The sequence below is a fragment of the Homarus americanus genome, unplaced genomic scaffold (genome assembly GCF_018991925.1).
Source record: "Homarus americanus isolate GMGI-L3 unplaced genomic scaffold, GMGI_Hamer_2.0 scaffold39675, whole genome shotgun sequence".
Taxonomy (NCBI): Eukaryota; Metazoa; Arthropoda; class Malacostraca; order Decapoda; family Nephropidae; genus Homarus; species Homarus americanus.
The window spans coordinates 13,953,942-13,975,858 of record NW_024736071.1 but is presented as its reverse complement, the minus strand read 5'-3'; the positions used below and the strand labels follow the sequence as shown (position 1 = coordinate 13,975,858).

Genomic DNA, 21,917 nt, shown 5'->3' with positions numbered 1-21,917 from the left:
GGGGAACAGGACCAGCTGCTCGGTTCAGTTATCAACCTAGAGGAAACTTTACAGGAGGAACCTAGAGGAAACTTTACAGGAGGAAACAATCAAAGACATAGTAGGGGTGGCCGATTGTTCAGAAGTGGAAGGAGACTTTACTCCACCACATCGGCGACCACTCCCTTCCAATGAAGCCAGAGAACTGGGTCGTCTAGGGTGTTGGGAAAACAGATGGACTTCTTCCATATGGGATTACACGAGAATCAAAGGGGGCTTCATATGGACTTGGTTGAAGCGCCCTCTCCTAGCATTACCAAAAAAGGGTAAAACCCAACCCCCTTACTTACAGAATTTGTAATTCAACTGTTAAACAGAGGTGTAATAGAACTGTTACAGTCAGAAAAATGTTTCACGTCTCGCTTATTTCCAGTCCCCAAGAAAGGCAGCGACAAATTGAGATGGATTTTGGATCGTTCAGTCCTGAACACATTTATTACAAAAAAAGTTTCAAGATGCTCACTTACGATCATCTGAGGCATCTACTTCCGCCCAATGCTTGGATCTCGAAGATGCCTATTATCACGTTCCTGTTGCTCCCACGTACAGAAAGTTTCTAGTGTTGTGGGGGATGTAAGTTATCAATTCACAGTGATGCCATTCGGCCTGACGATTGCGCTAAAAGTATTTACAAAACTGGCGAACATCCCCAGAAAGATCCTTGCGAAGGAGGGCATAAGAACCTTTGCTTATCTAGACGATTGGCTGATAGTGGGAAACTCTTTCGAAGATTGTCAAAGGGCGACCCAACGTACTATTTCAAAACCTAGGATTAAAGATAAACCAGGTCAAATCAAATTTAATACCATGTCAAATTGGATTGGTTAGGTCTCCAGTGGGATACAAATCAGCAGTCAGTCAGTCTACTAGAAGCAAAGTAACAGAAGTGATAAACCAAGTAGAAGCCTTTTGTGTAAAGCACAAGGTTTTTTGGCATGATTGGGAAAACTTCTGGGTCTGTTGAATTTTGCCACAATAGTGGTTCCATTTGGAAGTTAAGGAAAAAGCAACTATCTCATCTGGGCTCGAAGTTGCTTCACAGAAGCAGAAATATTGCTTCTTCTCTCCCTATTCAGATCAAGAATCATCTGTTATGGTGGACAACGTTAGACAATCTAATCGGTTCCTCTCCCTGGATTCCGCCTCAAACAGGTTTGGTCGTTTGTACGGATGTGTCAGAAATAGGATGGGGATACCATTCCTCAAAAGGGGAATTTAGTCAAGGGAAGTGGAGCAACTTCCTTTGGGACAAACACATAAATATAAAAGAATTAGCAGTAGCCCCATTCTGTTTGTCAGCAAACCCAAATTTACAGAATATGACGATCCTGTTTGCCATAGACAACAAAACGGCAGTGTTTTGTCTCGATCATCAAGGGTCAACAAGGTCTTGGCCCCTTCTACAACTGTCAGAAAATTTTTTAAAAATTTATGTAACACAAACACTTTACCTCAAAGCAACTTATATACTGGGAGTACAAAACAATTAGGCAGATGGGCTGTCCCGTCTCCGGCCAGTATCGACGGAAACAGAATGGTCCCTAAAGGTATCAGAGTTCATGAGTCTAGTGATGAAGTTTGGAACTCCAAAATAGATCTCTTTGCCTACCTAAAAAGTCACAGATGCCACTTTATGCATCTCTGGAGAGGTCGAATCTTTTAGGAAATGCTCTACTCTTAGATTGGAACCTTTGGAATTCAATCTATCTGTTCCCACCTGTGAAAATATTGCCCAAAGTGGTTCACAAACTCAGATCCTTCCAAGGCAAGGTCCTCTTAATTGCACCATATTGGATCCTACAACCTTGGTGCATGGATCTGCTGGACTGGTGCTCACATCCACTACAATTGCAACAAGGATGTCTAGACCAGGTACTGCATTCTCAGTTTAACATATCCTTGGCACTTCACGCTTGGAGTTTCTCAAAAGGAGTTTACATAGGTTGTTGGGTAATTCCAATATAGCTAACCAAGTATTAGCAGGTCATAGACCCCAAACTTCTATTTAATATGAGAAAGCTTGGAAACTTTATCAACAATTTATCAAGTTAACAACTCCAGATTCATTGTCGGAAACAGTTGTGTGAGAATTTTTAGAATTTCTCTTCAGAGTTAAAGGCCTTCAAGGATAAACAATTGCGTCTTATAAATCAGCATTGGTTGACCCTCTGGCATGGGATTTTAATATTACTTTGAAACCAAGGATTTATCAAATGCTCAAATGGTCCTTTTTCATTCAGAGACCCCCCCTTGGCTTAAGAGAATCCCACCCTGGTCTCTGGAAAAAGTTACTAAATTTCTTATGTGGCCTAATTACAATATAAATCTGAACAGGGATAAATTACTCCAGAAGGCAGCCTTCCTTCCAGTAATAGCAACAGGTATGAGAATCAGTGAACTGATTTCAATTTCCAATAATCCATCATTATTGGTGTTTTCTGAGGAGGATGTTACCCCTTTTCCTACAGAGATCCTAATAAAAAATGAAAGGGAAGATTTTCAAGCTCAACCTATTAGGATAAAATGCCTAATGGGTGAGACAAGGGTTCCTCATATATTGTGCCCAGTTAAAAATCTTCAGGAATGATTAACCAGATTCCCTAATCGAGGCCCCGATGTTTTCTCATCCAGGGATGGAAAGAAATTGTCTTCTAGTCAAATGACATAATCTTTATCTCAATTAGTGAAACAAGCAGATCCTGGCAAGAAATTTTTGGCACATGACACCAGAAAATACGCAGGGTCTGTGACTTTTCTGTGGCATATGAGCCTCAGTTAGATCAAGGAAATGGGGTTTTGGAGATCTTCAAAACTTTCAAAGACAGCTATCTTCATCTATCTCTGAAAGATGCTTCACATGTGGTGGTGCTGGGGTTCCCTCCCCCACCTAGTCAATCTCCACAACCAGGACCTTGTTCCTCATCAAAATAAAGTGAGAATCCTCATTGAGATATGTAAATTAACATTTTACCTTCCGGTAAATGTTCCTAATTTTGGAAATCTTCCAAACGGCTTATAAACATAATCTGGACCTAAGCTAGCGGAGCCTTGTATGCAACATCACCTCCCTCTCCACCTCCTGCTAGGGTATTCGAGCTAAGCGTCACATTCTGGGTTGAATAAAATGCTGGGTTTTTTTCTAAAAAACAATTTTTGTGATATAGCCCAGAATGCGACACCGATAACCCACCATCTCCACCCCTCGAGAGTAGACTTTTGTTTACTGCTTGCTCTAAGGCAAGAGATGATGGTGGCAGTGCGTATGACGGGGGGTGAAGGAGGGGGCTTCGAGAATTGCAATTAAATGCCAGGTAGCGAAGTGTCCTCCTAATATTACTTAATAAGTAATTATTAGATGTTTTAATTGCCTGTATGTTGGCCTAGCGAGTCATTGCTTGGCATTAACATACCTAGGTATAAGCTAGGCGTCGCCTTCTGGGCTATGTCACAAAAACTGGTTTTTAGAAAAAACGGCTTTTTTCTTTAGTAAAACAACGAACTCGTTTAACGAACTCAATCCGTTCCAGAAGGTCGTTCGTAAACCGAAACCATTGTTTCAATGGGTTTTTTGGTAATTGGTTCCAGCTCACCGAAAATTTCCTAAATTCAACAAAAATGGTAGAAAAGTTCACTTACTTTGAGGTGTGTATGTAGAAGGCTCCTGGATGATGACGATGATGATGGGAATTAGAATGGGGGTGGAGGAGAAGGAAGAAGAGAAGTCATTGGGGTGGAAGAGAAGTCACCCCATGGCACCATTTCACCCATAAAATTTTAGTTCTCCTGGTGTATTTCAAGATTATTTTCTTTAAATCAACACTGCACTGCATTATATATTGTCAATATGTAAATTATATTTCAAAATGACCAATAATTTGCTTGGAAACACAGAAAAAAAGCGTTTAGTTGAAGAGAGTCTCAAGCAAGATGTTACCTCCAGTGAAAACAGAGAGAGACTAACGCCTGTTTGCTGTGTTAAGAGGCTGGATGCCGCGCATTAAACTAGTCACTTTACCTTCAATTATGTTCAATAATTGTTAAAATGACTAAAAAATTGAATATTAAACTTTTAAAATTATTGAATAGTATAAACTTCTTGATATTTACTAAAATAGTAAGGAATTTAAGCCCTAGAACCGATTAATGTATTGGCGGACTGATACTAAAGCTGGTTGCCCGGTCAGTGCAAGCGAAAACATGTTGAGGTCGGTTCGTAAGAAATTCGTTAACCGAATTTTTGTTTGTTAACCGAATTGAAGATCCTTATGGAAGGCAGTTCGTTAACCAAAATTTCGTTAACCGAGGTGTTCGTTAAACGAGGGGTCACTGTATTTAATATCTTATATCATCAATGATAAAGCATGTGTGTTGGTGGTGTTGTAGGGTGTGTGTTGGTGGTGTTGGAGGGTGTGTGTTGGAGGGTGTGTGTTGGAGGGTGTGTGTGTTGGAGGTATTGGAGGGTGTGTGTGTGTTGGTGGTGCTGGAGGGTGTGTGTGTTGGAGTGTGGAGGTATTGGATGTAGTGTTGGTGGGTGTGTGTTGGTGGTGTTGGAGGTTGTGTGTTGGTGGTGTTGGAGGGTGTGTGTGTGTTGGTGGTGTTGGAGTGTTGTGAGTGGTGTGTGTGTTGGTGGTGTTGGAGGGTGTGTGTGTGTGTTGTGGTGTTAGGGTGTGTGTTGGTGATGTTGAGGTGGTGAGGTGTGTGTTGGTAGTGTGTGTGTTGGTGGCGTGTGTGTTGGAGGGTGTGTGTGTTGGTGGCGTGTGTTGGAGGTGTGGTGGGTTGGGTGTGTGTGTTGGTGGTGTTGGAGGGTGTGTGTTGGTGGTGTTGGAGGGTGAGTGTGTTGGTGGTATTGGAGGGTGTGTGTGTTGGTGGTATTGGAGGGTGTGTGTGTGTGTGTTGATTGATTTTGCCGCTTCCAGCGGCTACTTTATTGTGCACCCCACACTCATCCTGTGAGCGGTAGCGCAAAAGGATTACAGAGTAGGGTTTACAAAGGGTCATTATAATTAACCCCCGTTGTCAGGATATTATGGCACTGAAAGTTACACAGTATTTCATTTACATTATTTGTTTAGTTCTATACATAAAGGGTAACTTATTCACAAATGCGTGAGAACAGGCGTGTGAGGCAGTATGTCTGGCCTCACACTTTGTTATTCACATTTACGTGGGAGGTATTCAAGCACATTGCGTATTTGGTTCTGTACATGAGAATTGATAGTTACTAAGTGCAAAAAAGTGGATACAATCTTAATATGTCGGCTATCTTTCCATTAGAGATGAAGTGTTGTGCCATTTCACACACAGTGTGCTTGGACCTGTCCCTAAAAGGTTCTATCTTCACACAGTCGAGGACGTAGTGTTCAAGTGTGTGGCCATATGTATGGCCACACACTTTACATTTAGTTTTGTTTACATCTGCTTGAGGAACATACTGTCAAAGGTACTTATATCCTAACCTTAATCTAGCGGTTACATCATCTTGTAATCTAGTGATCTTGTTACTTGCTCCATATACATGTTTCACTTGATACATCTCATCATGGTAACCTATGGATCGACTAGTGCCTGTTTGCACTTGTCTACTTGCGTCAAACTCATCAATAAGTTCTCTCCTAATTACAGTTTTAAGGGTTCTTTTTGACAGACCCAAATTGTATTCAACGGTGTCTTTGTTAGACGCGAGTTTGGCGAGGGCATCAACTCTGTCATGTTTTATGAGGCCTATGTGAGAGGGGATCCACAACAGTTTGACCCTGACACCCCGGTCAACAAGGCACGCATATTTGTGTCTGGCTTCAGAGACAAGAGCGTGACAACCTGAGTCGAGGGTACCAAGGGCAAGTAGTGAGGATAGAGAGTCAGTGATGATGAGACTGTCAGTAACAGTGGTTTCAATGAATTTAATAGCTGAGTATGGCAACTAATTCAGTTTGTAGAGTGGATGCCCAGTTGTTAATTCTAACTCCTTTCTCAATTATATTACTGTCAGGTTGAGTCACAACAATAGCACTTCCAGCCCTCCCACAGGCGGTGTTTAGAGATCCATCAGTGTAGATGGTCTGTGTGATATTATCATCAGTCTGTAGAGTGTGTATGTGTTCAAGAGCTCTCAATTTGGCAGTGTGTTGGAGATAAATGCTTTGTATAATTAATTTTTTAGGCGGATACGTCGGTATTGTGATATCGAAGGGAACTGTCCGCCAGGGTGGCAGGAAGCGCTGTTGTGTCTCAACTTTGTACAGGTGGTCTAGTCCAAACATCTTCATATGTGTAGCTGTAGTTTGGATCCATTTAGACTCAGTAGTCCCATGGTTCATACATTCTAGCAATTTTAAGGAAACAATGTTATCAGGATCACCACGCAGAAGCCTCAGGGCTATCATGAGGTTGACTTCAATTATTCTATCTTTAACACTGGGTATACCTAGTTCTTTCCTCATATTAAGTACTTTAGTGCTCATGGGACATCCTAGGATAATTCTGAGGGCTTTATTTTGCATTTTCTCGAGCTTGTCAACGCCTTTCCCGTCACGAATGACCAGGGCTGGTGCGTGGTAATCTATCAGAGATCTTATATAGCCTAGGTACATTGTTTTAACAATTCTAATATTAGCACCATAGTGCGGGCTGTACCCCGCTACACTTCTAAGAGGTCTCAGTCTGTCAGTACATTGGCGGGTTAGCTGTTGTATGGCAGGTAGGGTACAAGGGACGGAAACACCAAGATATTTAAAAGAAGAAACATAGTCAATAGTGTTGTTACCTATCTTGAACTTGGCGGGGCCGCGTTTGCGGTTACCAGCTTGTTTGTTGAACACCTTAGTTTTGTCAGTGGAGATAATAAGACCGAGGTGTTCACAGGCTGCGTATACATGGTTCAGGGTGGTTTGCATTTCACGATGAGTTTTAGTATGTATAAGAATATCATCAGCATAGCTGATTGAGATATTGCTGGGGTTGTCTGGTATTAAATTTAATAATGCATTCATAAGAACATTGAACAAAGTGGGGCTAAGTACTCCACCTTGAGGGGTACCAAGTTGCATATCTTTAACTTCACTTTTGTAACCCTGAAACAGTGCAGCAGCCCTTCTGTTGGTTAGGTAACCACTTATCCAGTGTAACAGCCTACCTCCTATATCCATTTTGGCTAGTTCGTACAATATCAGTTGCCTATTGGCAATATCAAATGCAGCTTTTAGGTCAAGAAATGTGGTGTATCTGTGCCTTTCATCACCATGCACAGTTAGGAATGTGGTGATGCAATTATGTACACCTTTACCATGGGTGAAGCCATTTATGTTAGGAGACATGTGTTCTCTGATTCTATATAAGAGTCTGCCAAGAACCATCCTCTCAAAGGTTTTACACAGGCAGCTGGTTAGTGATATGGGACGAAAGGCATCAGGCTGTCCTGGTTTCGGTATTGGTACAACAATACTGCTGGTCCATGATGTGGGTAGTTGGCCCTCGGCATGACTCATATTGTACAATACCAACAATGGATTGCCTGGCACGCGCCTTAGTAGTCTAATGATGTTGTAGGTGACTCCGTCCTCTCCAGGGGAAGTAGACCTACCCCTGGCGAGGGCGGCGTCAAGCTCCCACTCAGTATATGGAACATCACACTCATCGTGCTGTTTGCCCAGCATAAAGCTAATAAGTTTACTTCTCTCTACAGACTTCGCATCAAGGAGTCCCCGAGTCCTAGCTGGTAACATGTCATAGCTCGACACATGAGCCCACTTTGTTATTAGCTCATTCGACTTTTGCAGAGGGTTTGGATGGGAGACGTGTCTTCTGTTTTTACCTCTGATTATGTTTATGTCTTTCCAGGCTTTGCTGAGGGATGTGTGTTGGTTCAGACTGTTGACATATGTGTTGGAGGTATTGGAGGGTGTGTGTCTTGGAGGTATTGGAGGGTGTGTGTGTTGGTGGTATTGGAGGGTGTGTGTGTTGGTGGTATTGGAGGGTGTGTGTGTTGGTGGTGTTGGAGGGTGTGTGTTGGTGGTGTTGGAGGGTGTGTGTTGGTGGTGTTGGAGGGTGTGTGTTGGTGGTGTTGGAGGGTGTGTGTTGGTGATGTTGGAGGGGGTGTGTGTGTGTTGGTGGTATTGGAGTGTGTGTGTTGGTGATGTTGGAGGGTGTGTGTGTGATGTTGGAGGGTGGGTGTGTTGGGGGGTGTGTGTATGTGATGTTGGGGTGTGTTCCTGACACACACACACACAGAGGAATTAAGACAACATGCATCCAGTGAGGGTCTTGTTGTGTTACTGCCTGGTGGCAAGATAAACACCAGCTGTTGAGGAGAGCTTGGCAACATGGTGCCACTCTATCTTTCTAATCACTCACACCTTTCTGCTTTCTCACTCCATATTTTAAAATATTATGTAATGTATTGTTAAAGAGATACAACTTCGCTCATTTATGCTTATCACAATCTCCTTAAAAATACTTAAGGTTTCGTCTTTAATTTTTATTCAGACATCTTCAGGTCATGAGACCCACTAATCCCCCACCAAAGAAAGGGTGACCTGACATTCCATCAGGTCAGAAATATGAGACAACTAATCCCCCACCTAACACTGCATTAAGTCAGGTCAGGTCCCCCAAAAAATACTTTAGCTTTCGTGCTTATTCAAGACATCTTCAGGTCATGAGACCCACTAATCCCCCAACCAAGAAAAGGTGACCTGACATTCCATCCCTGTAAAATCAGTTGCCTATGAAGATGTCTTGAATAAAGACAAAGACTAAGGTGCTCCAGTGTACTTAGCTGACCGAGAGGTAGCAGTGAACCACACATGTGGTGGTGGCAAAACACAGACTAGCAGATGTAAACAAACCCGATGCACCAAGCAACTATTTAGTGAAATAGTTCAGCAAATTGAACGAACATAACGGAAAGCTCAGTTTAGCAGAAATTTTGATCTAACAACCAGGGATGGCTCAAATTAGTTCATTAAATCAAGAAAATACTGTATTTAGTTTGAATAATGGACAGCTACACCAACATTTTCTTTAAATCTATCAGCTATTTTTATAGAAGAGGGGTGTGGCTTAGGGGCCAAGTTAGCGTGGAAATACTATAGTTCATTATATCGGGGGTTTACTGGCTACGGAAACATGAATCCTGTGGAACATTAAATTGTGTACAATATAAAAAATGTGGACACTCAAAACCGATGATGACAATCCTGTGGTTGGTGAGGGATTAATAAACACCATTAGTAGGCTCCTTCATACAAAAAAGAAGATAATGTTAACTCACTTCTTATACCTGCAGCAAAATTATTTGTAAGTTCCTCCTGACTGCTATGGCATGATACTTGTGATAGGTATTGTGTCCATGTCTGATTTGTAGAAGACACAACTGCACCATATGACTGTCCTCTTGTAGCTTTATCATGGTAAGTATCATATCCAATAACCATAGCATTCTGAAAAAAAATTACATCATTTTTTATTTATAACACTTCAGGTCTACACGAAATGACCTAAACAAAACTTGAGGAACATTTCATGAAGCATTGTTCATAAGATACAATGTAATACATGTACACCACCGATTATCCGGGAACTGATGGTCCGGCACCTCCTTTAGTCCAGACAAAATTATGAGGGGGCACTAACTTCCCTCCCTCGCAACCTGGGTGAAGGTAGTTTTAGGCTTTGTTTTTTTTATCTCTTAAATGTAGCTGACTAAACTTAGCAGAATATAAATTGCATTGCTGGAATCCTTGTAAGAGTGATTAATTCGAGTATAAACATCACAAAATTTGCACAAGAGATGGAAATTTTAGTTTTGTGTAGTACATGTGTGTACAGTATTACCCCGCTTTACACGGTTTCACTTTCTGTGATTTCTCATTTACGTGGTACCTTGCCAGAACCGGACTTGAACCAGACTTTCACTTTCCATGGTGCATCTACTCATATACTACTCATATACGCAGTGAAGTATAATTTATTTTTTATTTTTTTTTATTTAGCTCATAAAATTCATACAAATTACCCTGCCAGAATATAATTTACATTGCTGGAATTCTTACAATATGATGATCATTTTGAATATAAACATCATGGATTTTGCATTAGACATACAAATTTTAGATCTAATGTAATAATTTGGTTTACACAAAGCAAATATTTTATCTTTTGTGCAAAATAAATGAAGTTTACATTCAAAATATTCCCTGACCTGCAAGGAATCTAGAAATGTCAATTATATTATCCTAACTTTAGTCTGGGTTATTATTTATTACTAAAAATGTAAATATACTATTTTCTCCCAATCGCTTCTCTGGTAGGGAGGGAAGGTGGGGGGTAGGAAGGGAGGGAGGGTGGAGGTGGGGTATTTTGATTGACAGATAGTGTCGTGAAGAATATTATTATTTTTTTTTATTACCTGAAGATATTTGTTTTAGCTCATAAAATTCATACAAATTACTCGGCCAGAATATAATTTACATTGCTGGAATTCTTACAATATGATGATCATTTTGAATATAAACATCATGGATTTTGCATTAAACATACAAATTTTAGATCTAATGTAATAATTTGGTTTACACAAAGCAAATATTTTATCGTTTGTGCAAAATATATGAAATTTACATTCAAAATATTCCCTGACCTGCAAGGAATCCAGAAATGTCAATTATATTATCCTAACTTTAGTCTGAGGTATTATTTATTACTAAACGTTAAAATCTAGTGGTTTCACCCAAACATTTCTCAGAGAGGTAGGAGCTAGTGAGCTGGGAAGAGGGGGGGGGGGATTTGAGTCCATTATTTGAATGGACATTAACCTGGCGACTGTATTTCTCTTAAATATTAATTGTGTGAGCATACCATCATAAAATTTAGATGTTATTTTCACTACATCATAGGTATTGTGTCGGAAAAAGTGGAGTTTGGGGGTCGGGTCAGTCTCTATTGGAATTAATCCCATATGTTCTGTTGTTCACTTTACGCGTTTCCGCGGTACCCTGTGGGTTCAATTGTTCAATTGACCGCGTAAATCGGGTACTACTGTACAAGTTTTTTAACTCATATTTTTAGGAAGATATATGTAACTTTCTTCATTTATTTTTACTCTTTTACATGCACACACCATCCTAAATATATATAGTGAAAAAGGCAAAAGAAATAATTGTCCTAAGAGTAAACCTGTAATAAGTTAATTACTAAAAATTTTATCTAGTGCAGACTGTGATATTACAGTACAGTATACAGTAGTACCCCACTTAACGCAGTCAATAAAACCCACAGGGTACCGTGTTAAGTGAAAACCGCGCTAAGTGAACAACAGAACATATGGGATTAATTCCAATAGAAACTGGCCTGACCCCCCAAACTCCACTTTTTCCGACACAATACCTATGTTCTAGTAAAAATAACATCTTAATTTTATGATGGTACATGCACACAATTAATACTCAAGAGAAATAGAGAAATACAGTCGCCAAGTTAATGTCCATTCAAATAATGGACTCAACTCCCTCCCCCTCTTCTCACACTACACTCCCTGGCTCTTCCCTCTCTGAGAAATTTTTGGGGGAAAACCACTAAATTTTAATAAATAATACCTCAAACTAAAGTTAGGATAATACAATTGACATTGCTGGATTCCTTGTAAGACCAGGAATATTTTGAATATAAATGTCATATATTTTGCACAAAAGATAACATATTTACTCATAGTAAACATTATATCTAAAATTTGTATGTGTAATGCAAAATCTATGATGTTTATATTCAAAATGATCACCAAATTGTAAGAATTCCAGCAATGTAAATTATATTCTGGCCGGGTAATTTGTATGAATTTTATGAGCTAAAACAAATATCTTTAGTTAATAAAAAAAAAATATTCTTCATGACACTATCTGTCAATCAAAGTACCCCACCTTGCCCCCCCCCCCTCTTCCAACCATGCGGTCAGTCCCAACCCTCCCCCCCACCCCCCACCAATCCTCCCTTCAAGAGATGTTGGGCGAAAAAACTAAATTTTAACATTTAGTATTAAATAATACCTCAGATTAAAGTTAGGATAATATAATTGACATTGCTGGATTCCTTGTAAGACCAGGAATATTTTGAATATAAATGTCATATATTTTGCACAAAAGATAATATATTTACTCAGAGTAAACATTACATCTAAAATTTGTATGTCTAATGCAAAATCTATGATGTTTATATACAAAATAATCATCAAATTGTAAGAATTCCAGCAATGTAAATTATATTCTGACCGGGTAATTTGTATGAATTTTATGAGCTAAAACAAATATCTTCAGTTAATAATAATAAAAAAAAAAATTCTTCACACAGTAACAGATGGTCGGTCGGTCCCCCCCCTCCCCCACACCAACCGTCCCTACCAGATGTGTGGGAAAACCAGAATATTTACCTTTTTAGTAATAAATAATACCTCAAACTAAAGGTAGGATAATATAATTGACATTGCTGGATTCCTTGTAAGCCCAGGAATATTTTGAATACAAATGTCATATATTTTGCAAAAAAAATAACATCTTTACTCAGAGTAAACATTATATCTAAAATTTGTATGTCTAATGCAAAATCTATGATGTTTATATTCAAAATGATCATCATATTGTAAGAATTCCAGCAATGTAAATTATATTCTGGCCAGGTAATTTGTATGAATTTTATGAGCTAAAACAGGCAGTCAGGCAGGGTGGCGGGTGGGGCGAATCTAAAAATAGCTCTCAAGCCGGACACTCACCGCGTATACGTGGAAAAAACCTATGTTAAGTGAAAGTTCGGCTCTGGCGAGGCACCGCGTATACGGTAAAACGCGCGAAGCGAAACCGTGTTAAGCGGGGTAATACTGTACTAAAATTAATCAATATCTTACAAAAATTACAGCAATGCAAATTATATACTGTCAAGTCAATTCAGTGACATTTTATAAGGGAAAAACTAAAACTCCTTCTAGTTTGATTACCCACTTTGTTATCTCCCCTCTCTGACAGCTGCCAACACGTCAACCCTTCCCTTCCTCACAGCCAGGGTGAAGGCAATTTATGCTTAAAGTTTTATCCTATAAACCATCGCAGACTAGACTTAGCAGAATATAAATTACATTGCTGGAATCCTTGTAATACAGTGATTAATTTGAGTATAAACATTAGGGGGCAGTGAAATTTTGCTCAAAGCTGCACTCTTCAGGCATTGTTCCTTATACATATCTAAGACTCCATGCCAAATTTGAAGCTGATATGTCGAGGTTTAGTCTGCCACATTTCCTACTGAAATTTTTAAATTTACCTACAGTACTAGCCAAACAGCCGCTGTGGCGGTGCAATGTTCTGTTCAGTGTTTATCAACTTTTTTTTCATATCTCTTATTTCATTTAAGTTGTCTTGTTGCAGATGAGTATGGTGCTATGTCTATATAATTCAGATGATTCAAGAGATATTCCTCTCGTCAATACTGATGCTGATTTTGTCCCTGATCCAAGGGCTCTGACAGACACCAATTCACAGAACCGGACAAGACTCCCTACACTGGCTGCCGCTTGTGACCGATACTTGATTAGTGATTATGCTGGAGCTGCCATTGCTACTGCCACCTTAACTGACTATGGCATTATCACAAAGGATGACAAGAGTCAGGTTATTGGACCACATAAGCTGCGGGATGCGAGACAAAAATACCGATTTAAGAGGCAAGAAATTGAAATGGCTAGTTTAGATAATTTTACGTCACTTTATTTTGATGGTAAGAAGACCGCCACTCGTGTGATGATAAAGAATGAGAAGACCGAGAAATGGAGTTCGAGGATGATGGTGAAAGATCATTATGTCATCATGGTTGAGCCTGGCAATGAATATCTCACACATGTGACTCCCAAGACTGGACACGGAAAGCAGATTGCCAAAACTATTCACGAGTTTCTGGTGGAGAAAAATCTAACCCAGCAGCCCATTGTGTGTGTTGGTTGTGATGGAACCAATGTAAATGTAGGATCAGAAAATGGAGTCATTCATCATCTTGAAATGTTACTTGGTCACCCGCTCCATTATTTCATATGTCAGCTTCACGGAAATGAGCTGCCTTTCCGCGCAGTTTTTTATCACTATGATGGTAAACCAAGTGGTCCTGAGCATTGGCGTGGTCCCATTGGAAAGCAGATCAAGGAGTCTTTGTCTGAGCTTCCAGTTGTCGCCTTCCAGCCAGTCAGTTTCCCTGATTTCCCTGTGTTTAATGATGAAGTGGAGAAAGATCTGTCCTGGGATCAGAAATACCTGTATAGGATTTGTAAAGGAGTTATCACAGGTGTTGTTGAAGATGACTTGGCTGCTATTGAGCCAGGTCCTCCCTGTGTGTCAAGGTGGAACACCTTATGGAGTAGAATCCTCAGGCTGTATGTAGCAACATCAAGACCCAGCAATGAGTTGAAAAGAATTGTCATTACAATAATAAAGTTCAGTGCTCCAATGTGGTTTTACATCAAGATACACCCTTACGTAACACACGGCTCAAGGAACGTATTCCAGTCCCTGCTATATATGAAACACCTGAATAGTGAGGAGGAGACGATAGTGAAGAAGGCTGTCCAGAGAAATGCATACTTCGCCCACACAGATCAACTTCTTCTTGGTATGTGTGCAGATGAGGACATGACTGTTAGAGAAAAAGCTGTCTCAATGATAAGAAAAATTAGAGAGGAGAATCAGCAAAAGGAAGAATGCACTGGCAGATCTGAAGAGGAGGAGGAAGATTCTGATGCTGCTGTTGACGAGAATTTGTTAAACTATACTGATGAGGAGGGTAAAGATGGAGATGGGAATGAGGATGTGCCTCCTGTAGTTAACATGAGAAAGGTGGTGACTCCGAAACTAAAGTGGCAAGCAAAAAACTATCATTCCATGATTAACTGGAGGAATGAACTCAAGACTGAGCCTCCTTACATTGCTTCTGTCAAATCTACAGGTTTATGACATTCTTGAGACACCATTAGTGGTGCCCAAGTGGCCAAACAGCACTCAGGCGGTCGAGAGAGGCATAAAAGTGATGACTGAAGCTTGCACTGAAGTGACGGGATACGAATCGAGAGATGGATATATTAAGCAAAGATTATTGTCTAGGAAAATGATGCCAAGGTTCCGCACAAAAAAGAATTTCAATATGAACTTGTAATGATTTTCTATACGGTGTACCTGTAAAATAACATGTGAATTAAATCGATGTCACCCATGTAAAATTTATCATTATCCTGGAAAACATTAAATGACACCTAATTTTTGGTATACACTAAAAGTTGACAAAAAGTCGTTCGCGATGCGGCAGGGTAAGTATGCATGAAATGGCATGAAATTTTGCACAGGTGTTTGTTACAGCCATACAAACGATGCCTGAAAAGTGCAGCCTGCAACTCAAATAAAAGTGTTTTTTCCCTGCCCCCTAATAAACGTCACCTAGTTTCATTTAAGTTTCTAGTAGTCCATGGTGCTTTAGAGATATGGGAGGTGTATAATTAGTGGGCCAGAAGTGTATTGTTGAATTGTTATTATCTGACCTCGGACCATCCGGCAAGGCTTTGGAACCAAGGGTGCCGGAAAATCGGTGGTGTACCTATATAAAACTTACTTAATATTATCAAATATCTTTTCTAACATTAATCCCAACTTATTCCCTAAAAATTTACTCGTTTAATATAAATTCCAGCATGGTCATACCAAGCTGAGAACACTGCTTCGTGTCCATTCAGCAAAGTTAAGCAACATTTGGTCTGGGTAATACTTGGATGGTAGACTGTCTGGGAACACCAAAGGCTGATGGCATTTAAACTAAAAGGACCTGACTGATGGCTTTGTAAGCTACCCTCGATCAAATTGTCTAAAAATCAATTACTATTATCAGCATTATTCGTGCAATATTTTTGTGTCAAGGTCTCAGTTTCCATATCCCAACACCTTATCTATTTAATTTTCTTGACAACCAGCTAAATCCAAGGTCCTTTCGACACAACTCTCAATGATCTTGTATTGCTAGGAGAGGCTTCAAGGCAGTATATAATATTCTGACTGTTCAGAGGAGCTGGGCATAAAGCAATGTCAACTCCAAACCCATTTTTGTTTTTCAGGGGTTACTTTTAAGTGCTACTCATGAAAAGGATTACAGCTTGACAAAAAGAGATTAAATCCTGAAATCCCATGCATGATTGACAATGTACCATGATTTACAGCATCTGCCAATCCTTCATGTCAGGGGCTGTCAAGTAATGTGCTGTTCAAATCATCTTTTCAACCAAAATTGGCATCTCTAAGCTATTTAAAGCGGACCCTCCATTTGGCTGTTCCCATTTGAAATAGGTTTAGAATAGTGGCCAAAACAGTTACCCTTACATCATCCACTGGAAAAAAGGAAGGGATGAAGGTCATTTGCTTCATGGTAGACAGCTCTTTTAATATTGGCAACTAACTAGGGATTCAAGCTTTTTGATAGGGTTCCTAAAATTGGAAGAGGTGATATATTAATATGACCCTTCAAACCTCCGTAAACAATCAGAGCCTCAAAGGAGTGAAATTTATGACTTATGAGGAGTAGGCAAGAAATCTGCTTACTGGTGTCCATGCCACCGTGCCCTAGTGTCTATTTTGACCCTAGGAAAGAAAATTTGGACAATGTGCCTTGTGGCAAATAACCTAGTGTATTTGAGTGTATTTGCGAACATAAGTTTCCTAAGGCTGAGTTGTGTATTAACACAGAGAATCCTGACTTGACATCTTAATGATCGGATAAAACTACTATATATACCTGTACAGTGACCCCTCGTTTAACGAACGCCTTGGTTAACGAAATTTCGGTTAACGAACTGCCTTCTATAAGGATCTTCAATTCGGTTAACGAACAAATATTCGGTTAACGAATTTCTTACAAACCGACCTCAACATGTTTTCGCTTGCACTGACCGGGCAACCAGCTTTAGTATCAGTCCGCCAATACATTAATCAGTTCTAGGGCTTAAATTCCATACTATTTTAGTAAATATCACTAAGTTTATACTATTCAATAATTTTGAAAGTTTAATATTAACTTTTTTAGTCATTTTAACAATTATTGAACATAAATGAAGGTAAAGAAACTAGTCTCTGGCGTGCCATCCAGCCTGTTAACACACCAGACAGGCGTTAGTCTCTCTCTGTTTTCAGTGGAGGTAACATCCTGCTTGAGACTCTCTTCAACTAAACGCTTTTTTTCTGTGTTTCCAAGCAAATTATTGGTCATTTTGAAATATATTTTACATATTGACAATATATAATGCAGTGCAGTGTTGATTTAAAGAAAATAATCTTGAAATACACCAAGAGAACTAAAATTTTATGGATGAAATGGTGCCATGGGGTGACTTCTCTTCCACCCCAATGCCTTCTCTTCTTCCTTCTCCTCCACCCCCATTCTAATTCCCATCATCATCATCATCATCCAGGAGCCTTCTACATACACACCTCAAAGTAAGTGAACTTTTCTACCATTTTTGTTGAATTTAGGAAATTTTCGGTGAGCTGGAACCAATTACCCAAAAACCCATTGAAACAATGGTTTCGGTTAACGAACGACCTTCTGGAACGGATTGAGTTCGTTAAACGAGGGGTCACTGTAATTTAAATCTTAACCTGAATGGGTGAAAAGGCTAGTAAACATTTAGCTTACAGCAAAACCTGAATGGGTGAAAAGGCTAGTAAACATTTAGCTTACAGCAAAACAATCTGTATGTTCAGTATGGTAGTATACAGTATATCTGCCACCAAGCCTTACAAGATCCCCAAGCAATGGCAGCTCTTACAGGGGGCGTTAGCAGTGAGAAATTTCTCAATTCACTTACGAACCCCTTTGGCAATAAAACAAAATATATGTATTAACACTTAGCATTATGCCAGTCTATCAACAATACACCTGGCAAACTCACTCACACTGACTGAATATGTATGCCTCAGCGATATACTCCTGTACTGTACCTGTATTATTTTAATCAATAATGGAAGAATTTCTTAATTTTCTAAGATATCTAAATTATTGTCAGTTCATAAATTAGGTATAAGCATACTGAAGTTAGAATTTTGTAGTTAAAAATAGAAAAATGCAGTCTTCATATAATTTAGCAAGTACACAAGTGGAGTATACTGTGCATATATCACACCAACAGGCTCTCCACAAACTTAGTAACATAAATGACTGAGAAATTGGAATGACAGTGTTAAACTTAAATTAATTTGTGGATTTGCATACATAAAATAATAAAGGTGTCTTTGATGAGATTCCGGTTACTAAAATTATATTAACTAAAAAAAAGAGGACCTAAAACTCCTAAAGTGACTTTGGTTTCTTATTTACTTACTTTAAGAGGAATTGCAATATTCCAAGGTTCACCACCCAGCTTGCAGTTTATTTGAATTGCTACCTTTGTTGCAACAGACATCAGGCGTTGTTTCTTTAATAATGTCCGGCTTAGAATGCACTGAAATCCAAAGAAATAATTACACATTATAGCTCTGAATTTATCTGTCTAAAGGTTTATGTAATTGTTTTAGTAAAAATAAGTTGAGCTAATTTGTACTCAGGACAGCATAAAATATCCCAAACTACAGTACATGGCACCTACAGTATAATTGTCCCAACTAACCCAAGCTTTTTCTTTGATATTGACATTAGAATGCCTCTCATTTTTCAACAAGAAGCACCAAATACTGTCAGTTACTCGTGTTAATTCACTGACCTGACTGGCGATGCCCATTTTAATGGAGAGGTGACGCTTCACAGCATTATATCGATCAGCACGGTTGTTTGATAGAAGTATCAACACAAGCTGCTTTCCTACACATTGATTGAACACACCGATATACTCATGAACACTATCACCTTGCAAACCAAACCTGGAAATGGAAAAATATTTCTTTTAAACTGTAAAGCACACACTTATTAACATAACTGCATGGATTGTGAGCTTAGTTAAGGAGAGACTTAACAAACACTGGTACCTTTTGGAGCCAGGGTACACCCACTAAAAAATTATTCGGCACCCGTGTCATATTGTACCATGCCATAAGTGAGTCGAATAATTTTTAGTGGGTGTACAAATACCTCGCCCGCTCCTCCTTGCGTCTCACACTGAGCAAGAGAGAGCAGGCAGACCCATATCACTTGCTACCCAGTGAACACCTCACTTAAGTGTTCTCCTATAAGTGCACAAAGACAGAGAAGGTACAATATACTCTCAACTGAACTCAGTACCTGTGAAACTATATTTTTCTACAATAAAGAAAAACCAGCCACTTACTAGTTCCAGAACTAATACAAGGCATATATATATTTGTGTGTGATATAAATCTATAAAAAAAGGACCAACACAGCGAGATAAGGTCCAAGGATGTTCGCTAGATACTAAATCGCGATACGTAGATATATACATGTAATCAATGGGGAAAATAGGGTTAGGTTCTGGAGGCCAATAAAGGTGACTAAACTTGACATAAACTGGTACAGTCTAAAGTTAGCAAAATATAAATTGCATTGCTGTAATCCTTGCAAGACAGCAGATAATCTATAGACATATTTTGCACGAGACAAAAATTTTAGTCCTTTGTACTAAAATGTACAAAATTTTTACTACATTTTTTATGTCTATTGCAAACTATAGCATGTTTATATTCAAATTAATCACTATCTTACAAGAATTCCAGCAATGTTAAATATTTCCTATTATGTCATTTCATTGAAATTTAATAAGAGAAAAACATCAACTCCCCCTATACAGGTATGACAGATAAATAAATACCACTAGGTAATGGTTGTTTGCGCTCCTGCCCAGCTGTCATAAAAAATCAACTCCACTCCGACTTCCGGTAAGGGTGACTGTGGTATTAAGCTTAAAGTTTTTATCTTATAAAATGACACAGACTAAAGTTAGCAGAAAATAAATCCATTGCTGGAATCCTTGCAAGACAGCGAATAATGTGAATATAGACATCATATATTCTGCAAAAGAGATAAAATTTTTAGTCTTTTAGAGTACAGAACATTTACGTACTGTACAGTTTTTCAACTCGTATTTTTGGGGCAATTTAAGGGATTTTTAGGAGGGTTTTTGACTTCATACAGTTTTTGGCTTTGTGAGGTCCCAGGAACATAATCCCATGTAAGTTGTGAGTCTACTACAAATAAATTTATCGCTATATATGCAGCATAGGAAAATTTCTATAATTTTGGTAGCCGCGATATAAAATAATCGTTGTATAAAGTCGCTATATACCCCGACACTACTGTACTGTATTTCGGTACCAAAAAATTAAATAGATTATGATGGAAATGCATCATTTAGCTACACAAAACATTAAATTGAATTAATATTTAAATAATGATTGAAAGTTTTTGATAAATGAAGGAGATTTACTGATAATTAAGCCACAAATCATAACTTATGTATTATTCATAATGATCTACATAACTTACATAGCTGGATTCTTAATCATCATTCCCATGGGTGCTCCAACACGTTGTACACTGGACAACAACTCACGTGCATCAGTAGCGAACTTCAGTGGGAAAACAACTGCCCAATTGTCAAGTCCAACAGGTAAATTGAACTTCAGACCTGAAAATTTAAACAACTTACTACTTCTTAATCTCTCATATATACTGTATTTAATGTTTCTGTCTGTGTGTGTGTACGCATTTGTCAACCCATCACCCCCCTCCCAGACACATGATCTCCACATATTTGATAAAACTTAATAAGTAATACAGTAGTACCCCTTAACGCGGTCAACTGAACCCACAGGGTAACGTGTTAAGTGAAAACTGCGTTAAGTGAACAACAGAACATATGGGATTAATTCCAATAGAGACTGGCCGGACCCCCAAACTCTACTTTTTCGGACACAATACCTATGTTCTAGTAAAAATAACATCTTAATTTTATGATGGTACATGCACACAATTAATACTTAAGAGAAATAGAGAAATAGAGTCGCCAAGTTAATGTCCATTCAAACAATGGACTCAACTCCCCCCTCTTCTCACACTACACTCGCTGGCTCTTCCCTCTCTGAGAAATTTTGGGGGGAAAACCACTGGATTTTAATAAATAATACCTCAAACTAAAGTTAGGATAATATAATTGACATTGCTGGATTCCTTGTAAGACCAGGAATATTTTGAATATAAATGTCATATATTTTGCACAAAAGATAACATATTTACTCAGAGTAAACATTATATCTAAAATTCGTATGTCTAATGCAAAATCTATGATGTTTATATTCAAAAGGATCATCAAATTGTAAGAATTCCAGCAATGTAAATTATATTCTGGCTGGGTAATTTGTATGAATTTTATGAGCTAAAACAAATATCTTTAGTTAATAATAAAAAAAATATTCTTCACGACACTATCTGTCAATCAAAGTACCCCACCTTGCCTCCCCCCCTCTTCCAACCGCGCCAGATGGTCAGTCCTTCCCAACCCTCCCCCCCACCTACCATCAACCCTCCCTACAAGAGAAATGTAGGGTGAAAAAACTAAATTTTAACATTTAGTAATAAATAATACAGTAAAAGTCCAAAAATCCGGATGCCAAAAATCCGGACCACCTGAGAATCCGGACTTTTGGAAAACTAATTATTTTTTTTTTAGCGGGCTTTTGTGTGTGCGCATGCGTGAGCGCCACAGCTGCACAGCGACAACAAGCGACCACGTGGTCTCCACTTTAAAACGAGCAATCAAACTGTGACAACATACCGTATATACTCATCTATAACCCCCCCCTCGTTTATCTATCGACCCTGATTTTTTGACCAAGAAATCGTTAATTTATGATATTCCTCGTTTATAGTTCGACCCA

The 21,917-nt window shown here is 38.9% G+C and overlaps 1 protein-coding gene across 1 annotated transcript in view; it reads right to left on the bottom strand.

Moving 5' to 3' along the window:
- The window catches only part of LOC121871710 (piwi-like protein Siwi), a 143,567-nt gene that overhangs the window by 14,398 nt on the left and 107,252 nt on the right, over nucleotides 1–21,917 (bottom strand). Inside the window, exons 12-15 of the mRNA XM_042374123.1 lie at nucleotides 20,527–20,668; nucleotides 18,794–18,950; nucleotides 18,416–18,535; nucleotides 9,308–9,476 (exon numbers count right to left, since the gene is read on the bottom strand). Coding sequence (XP_042230057.1) covers nucleotides 9,308–9,476; nucleotides 18,416–18,535; nucleotides 18,794–18,950; nucleotides 20,527–20,668 — 588 coding nt within the window. The remainder of the gene's footprint in view (nucleotides 1–9,307; nucleotides 9,477–18,415; nucleotides 18,536–18,793; nucleotides 18,951–20,526; nucleotides 20,669–21,917) is intronic.